Here is a 16995-nt window from a genome sequence, read left to right as displayed (position 1 = left end):
ATGTCCAAGTGGACATTCCAAGTGTACCTGCTTGTGGCCTCGTGCGACTTTTGTTTGTTTATTTTGTGATCTCTGAGCCCTGCAGCACAATTCAGGTGGCCTGCGGTGTGATTCACAGCCCTCATAGCCGATTTGGATCATTCAAATTCACAATGACTGCCCTTTTGGAAGATGAGTAAATTCACACCACAACTACATTTCAGCCACTGAGATGCTGTTAAATGTGCAAGTAAACTACTCACCAAGACCATTTTCATTAGTATGCTGAGAATTCATGGTTTACATTTTTTCTAAATACCTGGGGTTAGATGTCAGAATGGCCAGTGTCCAGGCCTTTAATACCTGTAACCAAAGGCATTTTTGACTGTGATAAATATGGCTGAGGATCAGGGGTGTAGCTGAAGGTGGGACAGCACACCACTTTGTTAACTAATGTTAAGTATGAGGCTTGTGGAAGTTATGCTCCAAGACGAATAACCCATAGACTTAATGCAACACTTATAAATATGTCTTGAATCTGATGTTTTGATGTCAAATATACACAAAAACATGAACAATAGTGACACAAAAAATGGAAATGCTCTTATATTTTGGGTTGTAGTGCAGTAAAAGAGGCATTTCTAAAGTATATTCTTTTGAGAATCGATTGTCATAAAATTACAGCTTATGACACAAATTTACAGTTTACAAAAGAGTAAATATCATCAAACGGTTATCAGATTTGTGAGAACATTTTTAATATATTTCTTAGTATCATTATTTTTAATATAAAACATTTTTTTCTGTTTATGGTTGTTTAACTCCTGACAACTGCACTGTGTTGCTTCTCCCTCTCCTCCCTGCAGACTGCAGTCAGGTGCGCCACCTGGCGGCCTGTCAGGGGACATACAAGGCGTGACATGTGACGTTGCCTGTTTACAACTGCCCAATGAACACGTGGCGCACTGAATCCAGCACTGCCATTGGCCGACATAGCGTCAATATGGGCGGGGATTTTCTTCAGAAGGCCCAATAGCGTGGGGCATGTAAATTCCGTTTGAAAATTTCCCGGGAAATATGAGTTTCGCGGGAGGGCTCTTGAGCGCGTAAACCGTATCCCTTCATTCATCAGGCCGTTTCCTGAAGCCATTTCTAGTCAGGGGGAGACGAGAGTTGCGCTACTTTTTAATCCGTTGCATCTGCCTAAATGCACTTTCCTAACGAGAAATACTTAACAACAGTCGATAAATCAGACTCTCATCTGTACTTCGGTCTAATTATTTTTGAAATCGTCGCCGTGGATTAGCAGCTAGACGAGCTTGAAAGTACAGAGACAAAAAGGGGTTACCCCGAATCCAAGCAAGATGAGAAGAGGGATCTCCACCTTGGCTTCGGACGAAGTGATTTTAGCGGGGGTTGGGAGCTCTTCTCTGGACAATAACATAATTTTAACAACTCTCTCGGATCGTTTAAACCCCGGTCTGTCCAATGCTACTTATATTCAGATAATTACCACCCCACCGCCTTGCAACGTAACACAGACACCAAATGTGTGTTTATCCGAGCCTCAGATTAACAACATTTACTCAACTCCACAACAAGCCGCAGCAAACGGAGCAGGACAACGACCCGCTCTGGGAAGACCGCCGGTAATATCCGCAGCTCGTTTCAGCACATTTCGCTTGCTAAAACTAGCCACAAACACGCCAGAAATGTTAGCTTGCTAGGCTAAGCCGAGCTTGTTGTTTGGGCAGCTAGCAGCTTAGCCAGAGCATTTACGTCTCAACCTAGCGAGGTGGCTAACTAACTATCGCTAGCTAAGTTACCAAAGTGTGCCGGTGAGGCGGCTCGCTGACTTCTGCCCACTAACCAACTAGTTGGAAGTTAATTTCGCAGTTTAGGATCGAATTAGACGACTGATACCGTGCTATGCTAACTTCATGGTGCTTTGAGCCCGCTTCACCTTTGCAACCAGATGGAAATATTGGTAAGAGATGACTAGCGGTGGCCTAGTGGCTGCTGTTAGTGTCTTGATTTGGGGGGGAAGGGAGGTTGCTGGGCTACTGGGCTATTAGTTAGCTCGTTTTAGCTTGCTAACAACACCCAGAAGGGTAACTTCAGTGGCTAGGGGCTTGTACATGGTTAAAGGTCTACTTGAGTGTACAAACTACTTATGGATTTGTCTTGCAGTCGTCCCTGAAGATGCAAGCCAACTTGGATGGAGCTTGAAAACATGAGTTAGCTTTCAAGGCTAGCAGCAGTAACGTTATTGATTGTTAAAGGGCAACGTCGTCGGCCTTGACCTTAATCTTGCACAAGTTTTTATTCACCCCCCTCCTCTCCTCTTACAAATGAAGTGAAACGCCATGATGCCTTTCATGCAAAGTAAAGTGAAACTCGACTTTGTTGCTTTAGTGCTGATTGCACATTTCCTGTATGCCCAACCTGCTCAAACCACACATAATAGCTACACTAGCATTGCATGTCATTCTGATTTCCATTTCTTCATGTTTGATAAACTACATCAGCCTCTGTGTTTCAGGCTGTAGCCATGAGCAGGCTGTGAGTGAGTGGAGCTCCATGCTGATATAAAATGGCTGACATTTTGACTCAACAGAGAGCAGATTATTCCTTCTTGGACTTGGGTTAGATTAAGTGTGACAGCCAAGATTTCATATTATAATAATAATAATTTAAAAAAAACTTTACTGGTCAAGCAGAGAGATCAGGATGCATAGTCCAAGCTGGAGCTGGTGTCATGCTCAAGGACTCTTAGGCAGGGTGGATCCTATCTAACACGACTTCACTAACCACCAGGCCATCCTGCCATCGAAATACAGCATTATTTGCAGTGCATGTGTTGCCCTAAATGTTTTCTTGATTAAATGTGACAGAGGCAGTTATACAAATTAGTTAGGCTACTTTGGATTGGGTGATAATCATGAGATAAATTGGAGACTGTAAAATAAGAAGTCATAATGATTAAGGTTTGCATTGAAGACGTAAGGAGCAGTAAACTTTTTTTTCTCCCCTAGAAATTGCAGATGGTGATAATATGCAGTATAGAAGATCATGAGCACTGCACAAAGACAGCCTACCGAGACTACTGAGTACACATTAATAAATATGGGCTTCAATACAGTGGCTTTTAAAGCAGTGACGTGAGAGGCACCTTGCCTCCTTCAACAGACATAAAATAGAAGTATGGCTAAACAAGTGGGAAAACTCAGTGACTGGCTAGATACTTGTAACCTGTAATTGTTCAAACAGCTTAATTGTATGTAGTCAGGTTAGATACTCAAGCATATTCAGGCAAGGGTGGTGATGACAAGGAATTGGAGCAAATCACAGGTTTATTTAGATGATGTAACTGGTTGGAAGATGTGTAGAAAATAACTTTGCCTAATGCTGGTCTCTTCATCAGTGGGTCCAAAAATGACCAAAATATTTCCTTTTTAGCTGCAGGGCTATATGATCTCCCCTGTCAATCATTAAGCATGCTTTTATTACTTTTTGCCACTCTTTGGCAGCACTGTGCAATGATATGATCAACACAGGCACCATGCAGCTTTCTCTTGACCAGTCATTTCATGAACAATATTTCTGATGCACATCATCAGCTGAGGATATCACAGTGTCAGACTGATACTGTGATGCATTTGGATTTAGAAGAAAAATGATTGCCTTGGAAAGATTGTGTAGCAGCCTCTTGGCTGTTATACTTAGAGAATCACTGGTGTAAAGTGTGCGCTGTGCACACTGAAATTGAAGTAGAAAAAACTGCAGACAATATGCAGTGTATATATGAGTTGATGCTCAAAACACCTGAATTGATGTTAGGCGTAATCGTTATGAGATTTAATGCTTTGAATGCTAAGATTACTTTTTTATGTGACAGTGATAAAACAATGACATTAAATTGCTTCAAAGAAACAAAAAATTAAAACAATCTTTCTTATTTACCCCCAAAGGAAAATGACAAATGTCAGACATATACATTTAGACAGGTTAAAAAAAAAATCCCCTCTTTTGTCAGCTAGACACATAACCTAACAGATGACTAAGCTGCTTTCACGGGACATACGGCTGCAGAGTATCCCTCTTGTAAATTTCCAACCATGGTGATAACGCAGTGTACAGTGCACCTACAGCCTATAGTGTACACTCAGGAGAAATGAATACTTTCAAGAGGAAGAACTCTTAATTTCCTTCATGGGGAACACCAAGGAAGAGTGTGTCCATTTTCCTGAGCTGACACAGTAAACTCCATGTTGCTGAAGCTGTAGATGATCCTGTGATGTACTATTCCTGTGAAGGCGGCACGGCGCTGTGCTGCAAACTATCCAGCTACAGAAAGCTGACAGGAACAATGAAGTAAAGAGAGTCGTTGCTATGGAAACGATGCACCATCTTGTCTTATTGGTGTGAACTGGCAGGTTTTAGATCGTTGCAGACCAGGCATATTGATTGGTTTTTGCAAATACTGTAGTTGCAAGTTCGTCTTCTTGTGAATGTTTGGTATTAACGCAACTGTACTTAGAGCGTCATGTAGTGTTTATTTGTAAGCTTTCATGTTTACACGCTTGAGGCATGGTTCATCCATTGTATTGTTTCAGATGTATAGTTAACAGTATTAAAAATCATGTTGACTCCTGATAGAATAGTAGTAAAGGGTAAATGCTACACCTTAATGCAGGCAAGGGGACTGACCAGAACAACAAGTCAGTGTTTTTAGAATACTGTCCTGTCATTTGACTGAATTGACTAAAACAACTGTCTAAAATTATTTGAAGTGCAAAAAATATTTCAAAGGGATGACTAAAGCTAACATGAATTTCTGTCAAAAGTAACACTCATATGAAAGCTGGTGAGATGGATTTGAGGCAGACTGATAATGCTGCAAGGACATAATTCACTCACCATCCTGCCAAGCCACTAAAACATTTGTGCCTGCTGTTGATATCCATGTTTTTTTTTTTTTTTTTTTTTTAATTTCTTGCAGGCAAAAAGGAGGCTGGCTCTGGATGATTCAGACCACCAGTACCAGGCAGAAACAGCCAGGACTCCGAGAGGCAGAGCAGGGGCCGGGGCCAACGGGACACGGTTAAAGACACCCAGAAGTAAGAGGCCAGGGGCTATCAAGGCCATGTATACGCCTTTCAGATAGATAGATAAGCTTTATTATCCACGAATGGAAGTTTGCTTGAGCAAAATAAGCTAAAAAAACGGTAAAGTTACAAAAACAACTCAATGATGCCACAATAGAGACAGCAAAATAAGACAGTGTAGGCAACCAGCACGAAAAGGAAAGGAAGGACCTGAAAGAGGTTGTGGAGCACGTGCAACCCAGAAATATTACAGTATGCTGATTTCTGCTTTCCTGTGTAGGACTGAGGCTCATTCACAGCCTTATAACACGCAGGTGAACACTGTTGAACATGACTAGATCATTCCAGACACGGTGCAACACTGATTAAAACACTACATTTTCACACCAAATGAAACAGTTTGACTCTTTCTCGTTCATGATCTTAGCCAAGGTCGTTTCACAGAGTCGATTTACCTGCAGGCTTCCCTGGGGCTTTAAAAATGTTTTGAAAGTTTGTGGAGTTGACAAAATAAAATAAGGCATGTGAAAACCTCCTTCTGACCTGAGGTCAGCCCATCATTGCCAAAGAAAACCTATATCTGTTTGTTGTTTTAAAATGAACTATTTCACTGCGATTCTTTGACTTGAGGTCACTAGTGAAAATGAAGGCCTCTGTAATGTCAAATTTTAACAGTGTCACGTCTTTCCCCAAAATGTGCTAATTGTGAGAGTAAACTTGCATTTCACCAAAGACTTAGACAGTCACTAAAAAGTCACTGACTTTGATGTCCAAGTGAGAACGGGAACCCTGTTACCCAAGTTGAGCCTTTCACATCGTCAAAGAACTTCCAGTGAACCAATTTATTACCCTGCTCACTCCTCTAGTATGAAAGAGGTATTGAAATTTTTCAGTTTTACACAGCTTTTGGCAATATGAACCGTCCAGACTGCTTTTTGATCCATCAAAATCTGGGCAAGATTGAGAATCTGTGGTTTTTTTTATGTTTTTGTTATCATTTTTGTCTTCCTCCTAGGAACGTCGATACACACTTCAGTTAAAATCCTGATACTCATTCTCTCGTCTCTCTCTCTGTCTGATAGCACCCAAGTCTCCAACTGAGAAGACGCGGTATGACACCTCCTTGGGGCTACTGACCAAGAAGTTTGTGGAGCTTCTTGCTCAGTCTTCTGATGGAGTTTTGGACCTCAACTTGGCCGCGGAAACCTTACAGGTCAGCTCAGATTCAAACTGGCAAAGTAGACACACTTAACATTAGGAAAAAAGAACGTGTGGCTTAATGGCAGGATGGTTAGGAAACCTGAGGAGTAGATAATATGTTCATGGTTTAACCCCTCGCATGTTACTATGCAACAAGGTGATGTAACACCCATATCTTCGAAAATTAGTTGAAGGTCAGTGCCTCAACAGTGTTTTTGCACATGGAAGAAGGGATACGTAAGGGTAAGGGTGAAAGAGAGAGCAGGGATTTTTTTTTTACATTCACATATCAGTCAAAACAACCCCTCCACATAAAAGGCATGGTATCACCACTACTGTGCTGGAGAAATATGACTGTAGCAGGTACTGGTGTTGATACTGACTTATTTTTTTGATGGCATGGGAAATAATTTGTGCCCCTGAGTGACTGATTTTTCTGTCAGTTTCTAAACGGGTTGCATTTTATTTTCATAGATGACACAGTTGAAATCTAACAGTGAATGGGTAACCGATAACACTTGTATCCGCTACAATTAGGTCCAGAAAAGACGACTGTATGATATCACCAACGTATTAGAGGGAATTCACCTCATCAAGAAGAAATCCAAGAACAATATCCAGTGGATGTAAGTGTTCACTTTCTCTCTTACTCTGTCACTCTGATGCACTCATTTTTCTTCATATTAAGAGAGCATTTTGTCTTGCTTTTAGATCCAGGTTCACTGAAATTAAATGGTCTCTTGAGCTACCTAAAATATACACTAAACAACTCTTTTTGTTATTGCCGCTGTTGTAAAGAAATCCAAGAGCATCATGTGTCAAAAGCACTGGTGCGTCGCCCCCTTCATGTCCTCCATCTTCCTCCATTCTGCCTCTTGTAGCTTCTCCTTCCTTTTTCTTGTCGTCTTTTGTCCTCCATAGTTCTCATCTCCAGTTGTAACTAATTCACTTTCTGCTCTGCTCCTTCCTTACCCCATTTCATGCTCCCATTTTACACAGACTGCAGGTTCTAAATTTCGTATTGTGCAGGTGAATCCACTGAATCTTAACAACTCATTTCATAATTTCTGACACTAACTCAAAATATGGGTATTGAACTTTTGGTTAAGTATTGTGGAAACAGTTAAACATTTGTTCTGAGTGACTTCTGTCATTAAATGACATAGAGAACCATGTTTTCTTGTGCTTATGTGTCAGAAAATTCATTCAGGTGAAGCCACCAAATACATTTTCAGTGAGTGTAGCACAGGTAGGCATGTGGATACATGCAGATTGTTTCCACATCATGTGGATGAAGAGACCTGTCTGTGCCACTCCTCTCTTGTCAGTCTATTACATTTTAGCCACTTTCACACAGAAGAAAGCTGAAGTTGGCTTTTTGACACCTTTGAGTTGTGTGAGTCAGGCCAGCACTTTTCTGATTACAGATTAGCCGCCTTGCAACCAAGATGTGATGCAGTTTCAAAGACAGCCTTTTTTGTTGTGTTAAGGATTAGAATTAAAAAGCTCCATCTTACATGTTATGTAGTACATATTGGTATGAAGTGTTGCATCATTTTAGGGAAGTACATACATACCTACCATGTCTAGTCACTTTTAATTGAACCATGGTGCATTTACCCTGATGTACCCTATATTGATTAATTCGGAGGGGAGAGAACATGCATTCTGGTGCAGACCAAACAAACTGTGGTCTGTCTGCAAAATCAGGACACAGTCCACTTCCAAGTCAGCAACATTGCAGTTCATTACAAGTGAGAATGGAATCTGTTAAGACCTGTATGTAATCTGAAATCCAACCTAAACTAAAGGAAGTGAGCTGGATGTTGACACCTGTAGCTCAATCAGACCAAAGCAAGCAAACTGTAGGTGTGACGGTTACCTTTGTTGCAACCACTTGGACTATGTGCACGTTTAGTAGGAGTTGGGGCCAAGCCTGAACAGGCAAAGAACATAACTGCATATAATGCAGATTTAATGTGAATGTTATATGCTTACTGTAAGTATGAAGTTTAGTCTTAACACAAAGTTTGAATTGTATATATTTTGACAATTTAACACTCAAATATTTAAAGTCCCAAAGTCAGGAAAAGTAAAACAGTAAGACGCTAAGAGGCGGAGCCAGTCTTACATCTGCTTATCCCAACTCCCTCCCTGCCAGGGGCTGCAGTCTGCTGGAAGTGGAGGGGGCGCTGAGCCAGAGACAGAGACTGACGGCAGAGGTTTCTGCCCTTGTAGAAGAAGAGCAGAGGCTGGAACAGCTCATCCAGAGATGCACCCTGGATGTGCGACACATGACTGAGATGCCAAACAACCAGAAATATCCTTTTGTCCTTAAGTATTGTGTTAATACTTGCACCCCAAATTAAAAATGACCCATAGATATCTGTAATTCATAGCAAATTGACATTAAAGTCATAGCTGGGATATATTGACATGGCAGCCTCTCAGACATGAATGGGAGCACACAAGCTCAGCGTGCATTTCAAGCCCCAACAAAATATGCAAAAAAGTTTATCTAAACAGAGCAGAATTACTTTTTATATTTACAGTGTTTTATTGTACCCGAAACCATGCAACAATACCATTTCTGGTAAGAAAGTAATACACCCTTGTGTCAGCAAATCCAAACCTATCCCTTTAAGTCTTTCAAAGGTCTTAACATGGATCAGGGGTATTGTTAAAACAATAAATACACCCATATTGACGGACAAGGCAGAAACATGGCACTAGACATGAATTCTATGCCACAAGTGCTGAATCCAAACTGAGGAAAAGTCTCACACATGTTCCAAAACTGAGAGAATCAAAAGCATCCTCTTTCTAAATAAACACTGTGTTGTCTTCTTGTTGAAGTGGACCATTTATTTTCCATAATCTGTCAAACAAAGCCTGGTTAAGCTTATTTATCCTTTTGGCCCTTGAACAGCGGTTTATAGGTTCCATAGGCTATAGTTAGTTTTCAGACATACAAGATTTTATATTTACATTTAGTTTCATTATGTTCTAAACAGGCTATGGCTGTTATTTCTTTGACTTCCTTTGCCTCCACATATGCCTATGTAACATATCAGGACATCAGACAGCTGGGCAACCTCAGAGACCAGACTGTCATAGTGGTCAAAGCGCCCACAGACACCAAACTTGAAGTACCAGACCCAGAGGAGGTATACACACAAACACACTCAAACCCAAACCAGATTCATTATCATAGTCCTGATAGACACAAAGCTTTTTGTCATAGAAGCTGAAGAGGTCAGTTCAGCTCCCCTCTCTCGATATGCTGTTAAAAACTCAGTTGTGTCCTCAATTTCACTAGACATGGATTAATATATTGGCTGACCATTGGGTATTTTTAATGCCAATAATTTAGCTGATTGCAAAATTGGTACTTTGGTGACCTTTTTCCAGGAATGTGTCACATAAAAAAACAGTAAAACTAACATGGTCTTAAAAAATAAGTTACCTGAAGATAGGCCTGTCTGAAAAGCTTATGTGTTGTGTCTGCATTTGCATAATGATTATTAGAAAGCTTTATAACATATCGATAATGATATCGGCCATAATGAGTATGAATATATCACACTGGACTGAAAAAAAAAATAGACATCCTAACTGTGACTCTGGCCTTGTAAAGACAACTTGGCTCATGTTCAGGGATGCACCGGTGTTTTTTGCATGGAGACTGTCCATCCATCTTACCATGAAGTTCTATCAGGATAATAATTTTGTTTTTATTCATTCTTGTATTTTTTTATCTTCTCCAGAGTCTGTCCATCCATCTGAGCAGCACTAAGGGTCCTATAGAAGTCCTGCTGTGTCCAGATGAGGACAACGACCCCAGGAGTCCTGTCAAAAACGGCAACATGGACATCAACGGAAACTCCCCCTTCCTCAGAGTCCTCCAAGGTTTGTTTCAGATGAGTGTGTCTGTGTCTCTACCCTCTAGTGTTCAAACACTGCAACAGCACCGCATTACCTGAGTTGTGTGTGTACTTTTGTCTCATTGGCATGCTCAGATAAAGCATTCAGGTGCATGTGGGTCTCAGGTGGTCTTTAAATAAAATTACACCATATAACTTTGTAACCAAAGACATATTTTATATTGTCTTGTTACAATGAAAGCTTAAAGAGGTGGAGAGCTCCATCATTTTTGGAGATTGGTAGAGGAACTGAATTCCCTGTTTACAGACACAACTCCTTGAACACTTCAACACAAACTTGATCTACAAATACAACTTTGTATTTTAATATTTTATGTGTATGAGAGACACTTATATCACACAATTTATATTACATTTTCATTTATGAAACATTTTAGAATAAATTAGGAAGTGGTAAATTGGTATTTTGGATAGCGGAAATTTCAGAAAATTGAAACACAAATACCAAACCTTTTTGGGGAAAATATGTAAGAGAAACACAAATTACAATTATCTGCAAACACTTAGGCACAATAGCAGCATCAAATAAATCATTTTGTGGCATTTTGTGCATGCACACACACACACACACACACACATACATGCAGGAACAAACTGACCAATGAAATAGTCTTTAAACCAGCACAAGCATCAGACTCTACACAACAGATGTGCTGTTAGTAAAACAGCAGTTGTTTGCAAGCACTTTGTGACAGGAGGAGGAAGGGGCAGAATGGTAATTATCCTTTTCAGTTGTTACTGTTTAAACTAGGAGCAATCTAAAACTACAGCTGCTATTGAGGGACAAACAGAAAGAAATGTTTTGACATTAGGAAAGCTTAACGTGTGTGGCATTCGGGGACCCTCAGACAGTATTGTTTCAGAAATGCGCCGATTCTCCAGCACCTGCAGCACCCCTGGCTCTTGCACCCATACATTTTCTAGTGATGCTTTGGTCTGGTGGCACGCCAGGCTTGTTAAACATAGGCCTCTGTGGCCCAAACTGCTGTTTTCTAATAAATGCCAGCTTAATGTGGAAAAGGGTTCACTGTGCTTCTACTAAGTTTATTCAACCCAGCACTGACCTGGACCAGCTCAAAAAACTTGATTACTTGATTAGCTTTGTGAGTCACACTGGAGAACCACGCAGTGCCATGCTTGCTCAGTTTGCCTCACGACACCAGTTTTCCACTGTAGTCAAATCCATCAGCCAACCAAGTACCAGCCTCACAAAAGTAATTGTGTTTACATGCTTTAGCCTGGTCAAAACAATCTTACAGATGTTTCCACTTTCATTCGGCACAAAAGCTGCAGCATTAATGGGGCATTTTTCTGCTAGAAAGGTGGTCTTTTCATAAACCTGGACTGTCTATGCAGTGCAAAGTGCAAATATTTGAAATTGGTGGTGCCAATGAGACACTATAGTTTAGACTGGAGATAACAAACTATAGCTGTAATCTCACACTGCATTGTGTGTTAGATTTGAACCTAGACCTCCAGTGCAGCAAACAACACTCACTAGCCAGCATGGCCACTCCTCTGGCTAACAGGGCCTCTGCTAGGGCTACTTGGCTATGGTGTGTGTATATAACCATTTGAATTTCAGTTGACTCTAACAAACATTTTCTTTCAGCAGATTCCTCCAGCTCCACGACCACTTCCTCCAACCCCGCCATCGCTCCTTCCTCTTCCTCAGCTGTCACCGTCACCAGTCTCTCCCCCATCGGCTCCCCGTTCACCAGTCTTCTCCAACAAACAGAAGACCAGATCCCTTCAGGCCTTGGTCCTTTCCTAAGCCTCGGGCCCCCACTCCTGGACCAGGATGACTACCTTTTGGGCCTGGGAGACGACCAAGGAATCAGCGACTTGTTTGACGCCTATGACTTTGATAAAATACCCTCGCTTGGCATTGATGATCTTATGTGTAGCTAGTGGTAGCTAATAGTAATTTACTTTATCATTTGTTGACTATGAGAGAGACAGAGAATCAGTGACTTGCTTGACACCTGTGATGTTGATAAGATGGCCATACTAGGGTTTGATGGCCCTGCTGTGTAGCTAGTGGGAGCTAACAATAGATAGACGAAAAGGGGACATTATTGAGGGTTGTTTCTCTCCCAGAGGGATTAAAAAGTGTTTTCTATCAGGCCATGAGAGAAGAAAATGAAAGGGACAAAATTGATCCGATACAAAGACAAACTGGTCAGCATGAGGAGACATTTCTCTTTGTCCTGGGCTCTGTATGGCCTCCAGTGTAGCTGAGGTTTGATTGGAGGAAATGGGGAAATATGAAGCCTCTCTGGGTAAGGAAGATGGGTAGTGGGAAGGATATCCAACTTTCTCTATGAAGCAAGGCACATATCACCATACAGAGAACTGGAAAAGACAGAACAGCTCTAAGAAAGACGCCCTTCGCACCTGGCATGAATATGAGTCAGCAGTGATCAGGTTAGCTAGAGCATAAAATCACAGGTGTAAATGCATCCAAGATGCATTGATGATCTGGTCACCTAAACCACCTCCACACAAGATTCTGTTTCCATTAGTCAACAATGAAATGTGTCCACATGTCACAATGACTGAAAAGGAATTGAGAATTTACACACTGATACAATGTGGAAGCACACCAAAACAGATGACAGGCATCAGAGCGAGGGACACACTGGTCAAAATGGATATTCATGCATGGGGTACAAGTGAATCAAAGTGTTTACTGTTAATTTTAAAAGACCGATCTTCCAAGATGAAATGACAGTGTGTGCTCTAGAAGAGAAAAGTGATGTGTGGACACTATCTGTAAACCCTATCTGCTAACGCATCTCTGCTTACAGTCTATCATGGATATGAGAAACACGTTAATGCCAAGTGCAAAGGGCGGCAAAGAGGTTCTGAAGAAATGCAATTGTTTGCATTTCTGTCACACCAGTGATCTGTCACTGAAAGCTCATGCTGCAGACTATACAGAAAAGTAAAAAAAATATATATATATATATGAAAACAAAACCTACCAGTTTTGGTGCCCAACATGCATGGCTGTTAATGTTGCATATTGAGGTTAGATTAGTATGCTGATAATTTGTGTGTGTGTGCCATGTGCATACTCATTTTTATGTATAATGCAGGATGAGCTTTTGGTCCCCCCTGTTTCTGTGCCTGCTCACACTGTCAGGTTACCTGCTGTATAACCCTCCTGCGTTTGGGCTTGTTACCATCATTTCTAAGAGTAGTGTTCATGCTTAAGTGCATATAGTAGTGTAATGGGAGTTTGATGGACATATACTGTCTTGAATGTGAATGATTGTAATGGTAACAAGGAATAATATGAGTGTATACTCATTTATAGGAAGGGACAAGTATGTACTCTTTTACTGAGTGTACAAAATATGTGTGCCACATTCTGAATAATTTGCTCCATCACCTTTCACAGAATTTACATTTTGGTTATGCCAGGTCATAAGTGTCCTGTCATTCATCCTTCATGTTGAAAGTGGATTTATCAGGTTACATCAATAAGGGATTATAGTTGTAGTACATTTTATTGTCTGTGGAGACAGCAAGTGGACTTGTATATTTTGTACACCCAGTGAATATTTACATGGACTGATACATGGTAATGGTAACTAACAGGAACAGGAAATGTAATGTTTACCCCCATGAAACCCAGAAGTTTTATTTCACTGCTGATTTAGCATCGAAAAGCCATTGGCTCTGGGAGACACTGGGTTAAACACAAAAGACTTGATGTACCTGTACAAATCAAGCCCATAATCACTGGTTGTGTGCAATCTTGAGTATCACTTAATCCTCACAAAAGCACTGTTTGTCATCCTCGTACGGATACTTTGTGAACGCAGGACCCAAACTCCCTCTTTTCTTGCTGCTTTTTTTATCTAACCCCGTCTTCATCAGCAGAAGCTGCCTTATCAGAACTGCCCCTAATGCCTCCTTAGGCTGAGTGCTCTAAAATTGTACTGTGGTTTCACATAATCCAAAAAAAAAAAAAAAAAGGCATTTGCAAGATGAACCACTCACCTTTTGATGCACCCTGCCTTCCCAGAGCGTTCTGAAAAGCAGTGTAGACGACAGGATAGATGAGTCTTGTTTTTTTTTTGTTTTTTTTTTAAGAGTTGAATAAGTGTTGACTTTTAATTGATTTTAATACTGTAGAAATGATGTCATTGGCTACCTACGCAATAAGTGGCCTGGTAACCACTGATTGAGGCTTTAGGATGTACTGAAGGGCTTTTTTGCCATAGCCAGGGCATTAAAAACCAAATCATACTCATCCTGTTTTTAGAAGTCAAACAAACTTGATGCCGATAAACTTCACCCTGGACCTGGAAAGCGCTAGATCTCCGGGTCACCGAGTTTCCAAACAATGTTTAGTCGCGAAGAAACAGCCTTCTGAATCGATGATGTAATAATAAGGTTGGGATTTACCAAGATTTTTGTTCCCACAAACAACTGCCATTCAGTTCTAATTAGTCTGTTTTAACATGTTGTGCTTGTGATCACATCTTCGAAAATAACAGAGCTCTCAGATGACGTACTTGTGAATGTGGCTTTGAAACTAGAGTTACCTGGCAGCTGCATCCAGGTGTCCCCCCCCCCCCCCACTTTGACTGTGTGCTTGCGTAATTGAGAGTGCAGCTTGTGTGTGTGTGCGTGCGTGTGTGTGTTAAACGTCAAAGATCAAGAAGCTTGCTAATGAGTGAGCCAGCCATGTGTAAATTTGATGTACAGTTTTCTAATTTTTCTCAGTGCACAAGGTACTATAGGCTACCTCTCACTTGATGTTTGACAATAATAATAGGGCATAGAGGTGAATGCCGTAGTGTGTATGAGTCTTTAAATTCAAGTTACCATTGTGTTATTTAGCGAGGCATCATTTTCATTCAAGTGATGTTCGATATTACATCGCACTTTTGTCTTCTCGTCGATGTGTGCGCCGACTCCACTCTGTTGAGCATTAGTACGCCTTTGCTCTTAAGCCAGTCTGATGCTGTCACATTGAATGGTGATTGATTTTTTTTTTTTGGGTTTGAGTACAAACCAGTGGAGCTGACAGAATGTTTTCCTCCTGTGTGTTATAACTTAGCTTTCCTGAGTCATTTTGATCAGAGCTTGCCTGATTTTTTTTTCACCCCCTTAAATCTGACCTATTTAGGGGAAACAAGTTTATTTTCTTCCTTAAATAAGAACGAAACAGGTAAATGATACCTATAATGAGTTGATGTCTGTAACATATGTAGTTGAGGGGAATTTGACTCAAGGCCACAGAATTGCTCTGATTTTCAGAACACATTATCCCCACCCAATAGAGATATTTTGATTGCCTCCCCCTCCCATATTTATAAAAGTGTTTATATGTATTTATAGAAAAGTTAAGTTCAAATTGATGTTTTTTTTTTTTTCTTTTCTTTGGTTTACTAACTAACAGTTGTGCTATTCTGTAAGAGAATTTATATAACTAATTGTCCTTTTCCTCCACCTATTTCAGCTGACCAGAATCTGGTCACAATATTTTATTCACTTTTACTTGATTGAAACAAAACTTTGGAAAGATTGTACCTTTCCATAGGTTTATAATGGAATGTTGATGATTTTAATGCACCGCTGAATCCAGTCTCTGCCAGTGAGTCTGAACGTATTTCGGGTAACTCTTAATATTACAGCTCCTTGGTTTTCCCAATGAAGGCGTGGTGCACTGTGACAGAACAAATCATGCTGTGATCTGTTTGTGATCAACAGGAGGTGTGCACTATTTTCTCACCATTTGTTGTTTCATTTCTCATGCTTTTGCTAAAGTTAAAAAGAAATCAGTAAATGTCATTGCAGCAGCTTTGCTTTAATTATTACAGAAAGATGGAGCTGTAATCTCAAGTGTTACGATCTGTTGCTATTTGAGCGCATGGATGAAGGTATTGGTGTGTGGTGTTGAATGTTTGGGGAAAAATAGATTTGATGTTTTTGATGTGTTATTCAGTTTTGTAACTTTCTTTTTAACATCTGTTAAATAAGAAATTTTGAGTTGTATTTGTTTTGGGGGGGTATATTTGGACTTCTGTTTTTTTTCTACTCTGGGGTTTGTAATTGACAATTTGAATAAAGGCAATATGAATAAAAACGTCAGTGTTCTCATGTTGGTTTGTTGTCAGGAGTGGAATTGCAGTAAAAGGACAATACACATGTAATCACATTTATATAATTATAATCCAGAGCAAAGGTGTCTTAGAGCAGATTGCGTCCCTTAAGCTGCTGGACAGTGAAATTATATGTGCTGTAGGAGCTGCTGAAAGGCATTCTGGGAAATATAGGACATCACAAACTGTAGAAGGAGACTGCAGGTGGATCCATCAAAAAAGTACCATTACGGACAGGTAACAAAGTAACTAGTCAGTTGTTTCAAAGATAAGATTTAAAAGATAACTCCAGCATAAAACAGTTGTAAATGTTAGAAATACTGTGGCCAATCACAGCTACCTTGTCTCCTAAGTATCTCAAATATGTTTCTAATCAACACATCTTGTATATTTTGTCAATTAATAGATGAAGTTATAGTTCCTGTGTGTCTTGTATGTCCGCTGACATCTGATGTTTTGCACATAACAACCACTTTTTGAGTAACCATCTACCATTCTTGTGAGGGGCTATTAGTCCATAAAAAAATTTCTTGCCACAGGATTTGCCACACTAACTATAAATGAGGGAATCTACTCTATCTTTTCTCTGCAATGATTCTTAAGATCGACTTCACACTTGGTGGGTGTATTGCTCAGGACCCA

At 40.4% G+C, this 16995-nt stretch overlaps 1 protein-coding gene across 2 annotated transcripts; it reads left to right on the top strand.

Moving 5' to 3' along the window:
* Positions 1-1079: 1079 nt before the first annotated feature.
* LOC115374170 (transcription factor E2F3) lies at positions 1080-16019 on the top strand. Of its 2 annotated transcripts, none has more exons than XM_030072947.1 (8): positions 1080-1628; positions 4982-5099; positions 6170-6300; positions 6825-6913; positions 8449-8607; positions 9340-9454; positions 10055-10196; positions 11847-16019. In XM_030072947.1, exons 1-8 carry the CDS (start codon positions 1344-1346, stop codon positions 12140-12142), a joined length of 1335 nt encoding a protein of 444 aa, XP_029928807.1. In that variant the 5' UTR covers positions 1080-1343; the 3' UTR covers positions 12143-16019. The 2 variants fall into 2 exon arrangements, with proteins under 2 accessions (XP_029928807.1, XP_029928806.1); XM_030072946.1 differs by having other exon boundaries at positions 11844-16019.
* The last annotated feature ends 976 nt before the right edge of the window (positions 16020-16995 follow it).

Source organism: Myripristis murdjan, chromosome 16 (assembly GCF_902150065.1).
Source record: "Myripristis murdjan chromosome 16, fMyrMur1.1, whole genome shotgun sequence".
Classification (NCBI taxonomy): Eukaryota; Metazoa; Chordata; class Actinopteri; order Holocentriformes; family Holocentridae; genus Myripristis; species Myripristis murdjan.
Note: the sequence above shows the minus strand (reverse complement) of the source record. Positions and strands in the feature narration are given on the sequence as shown.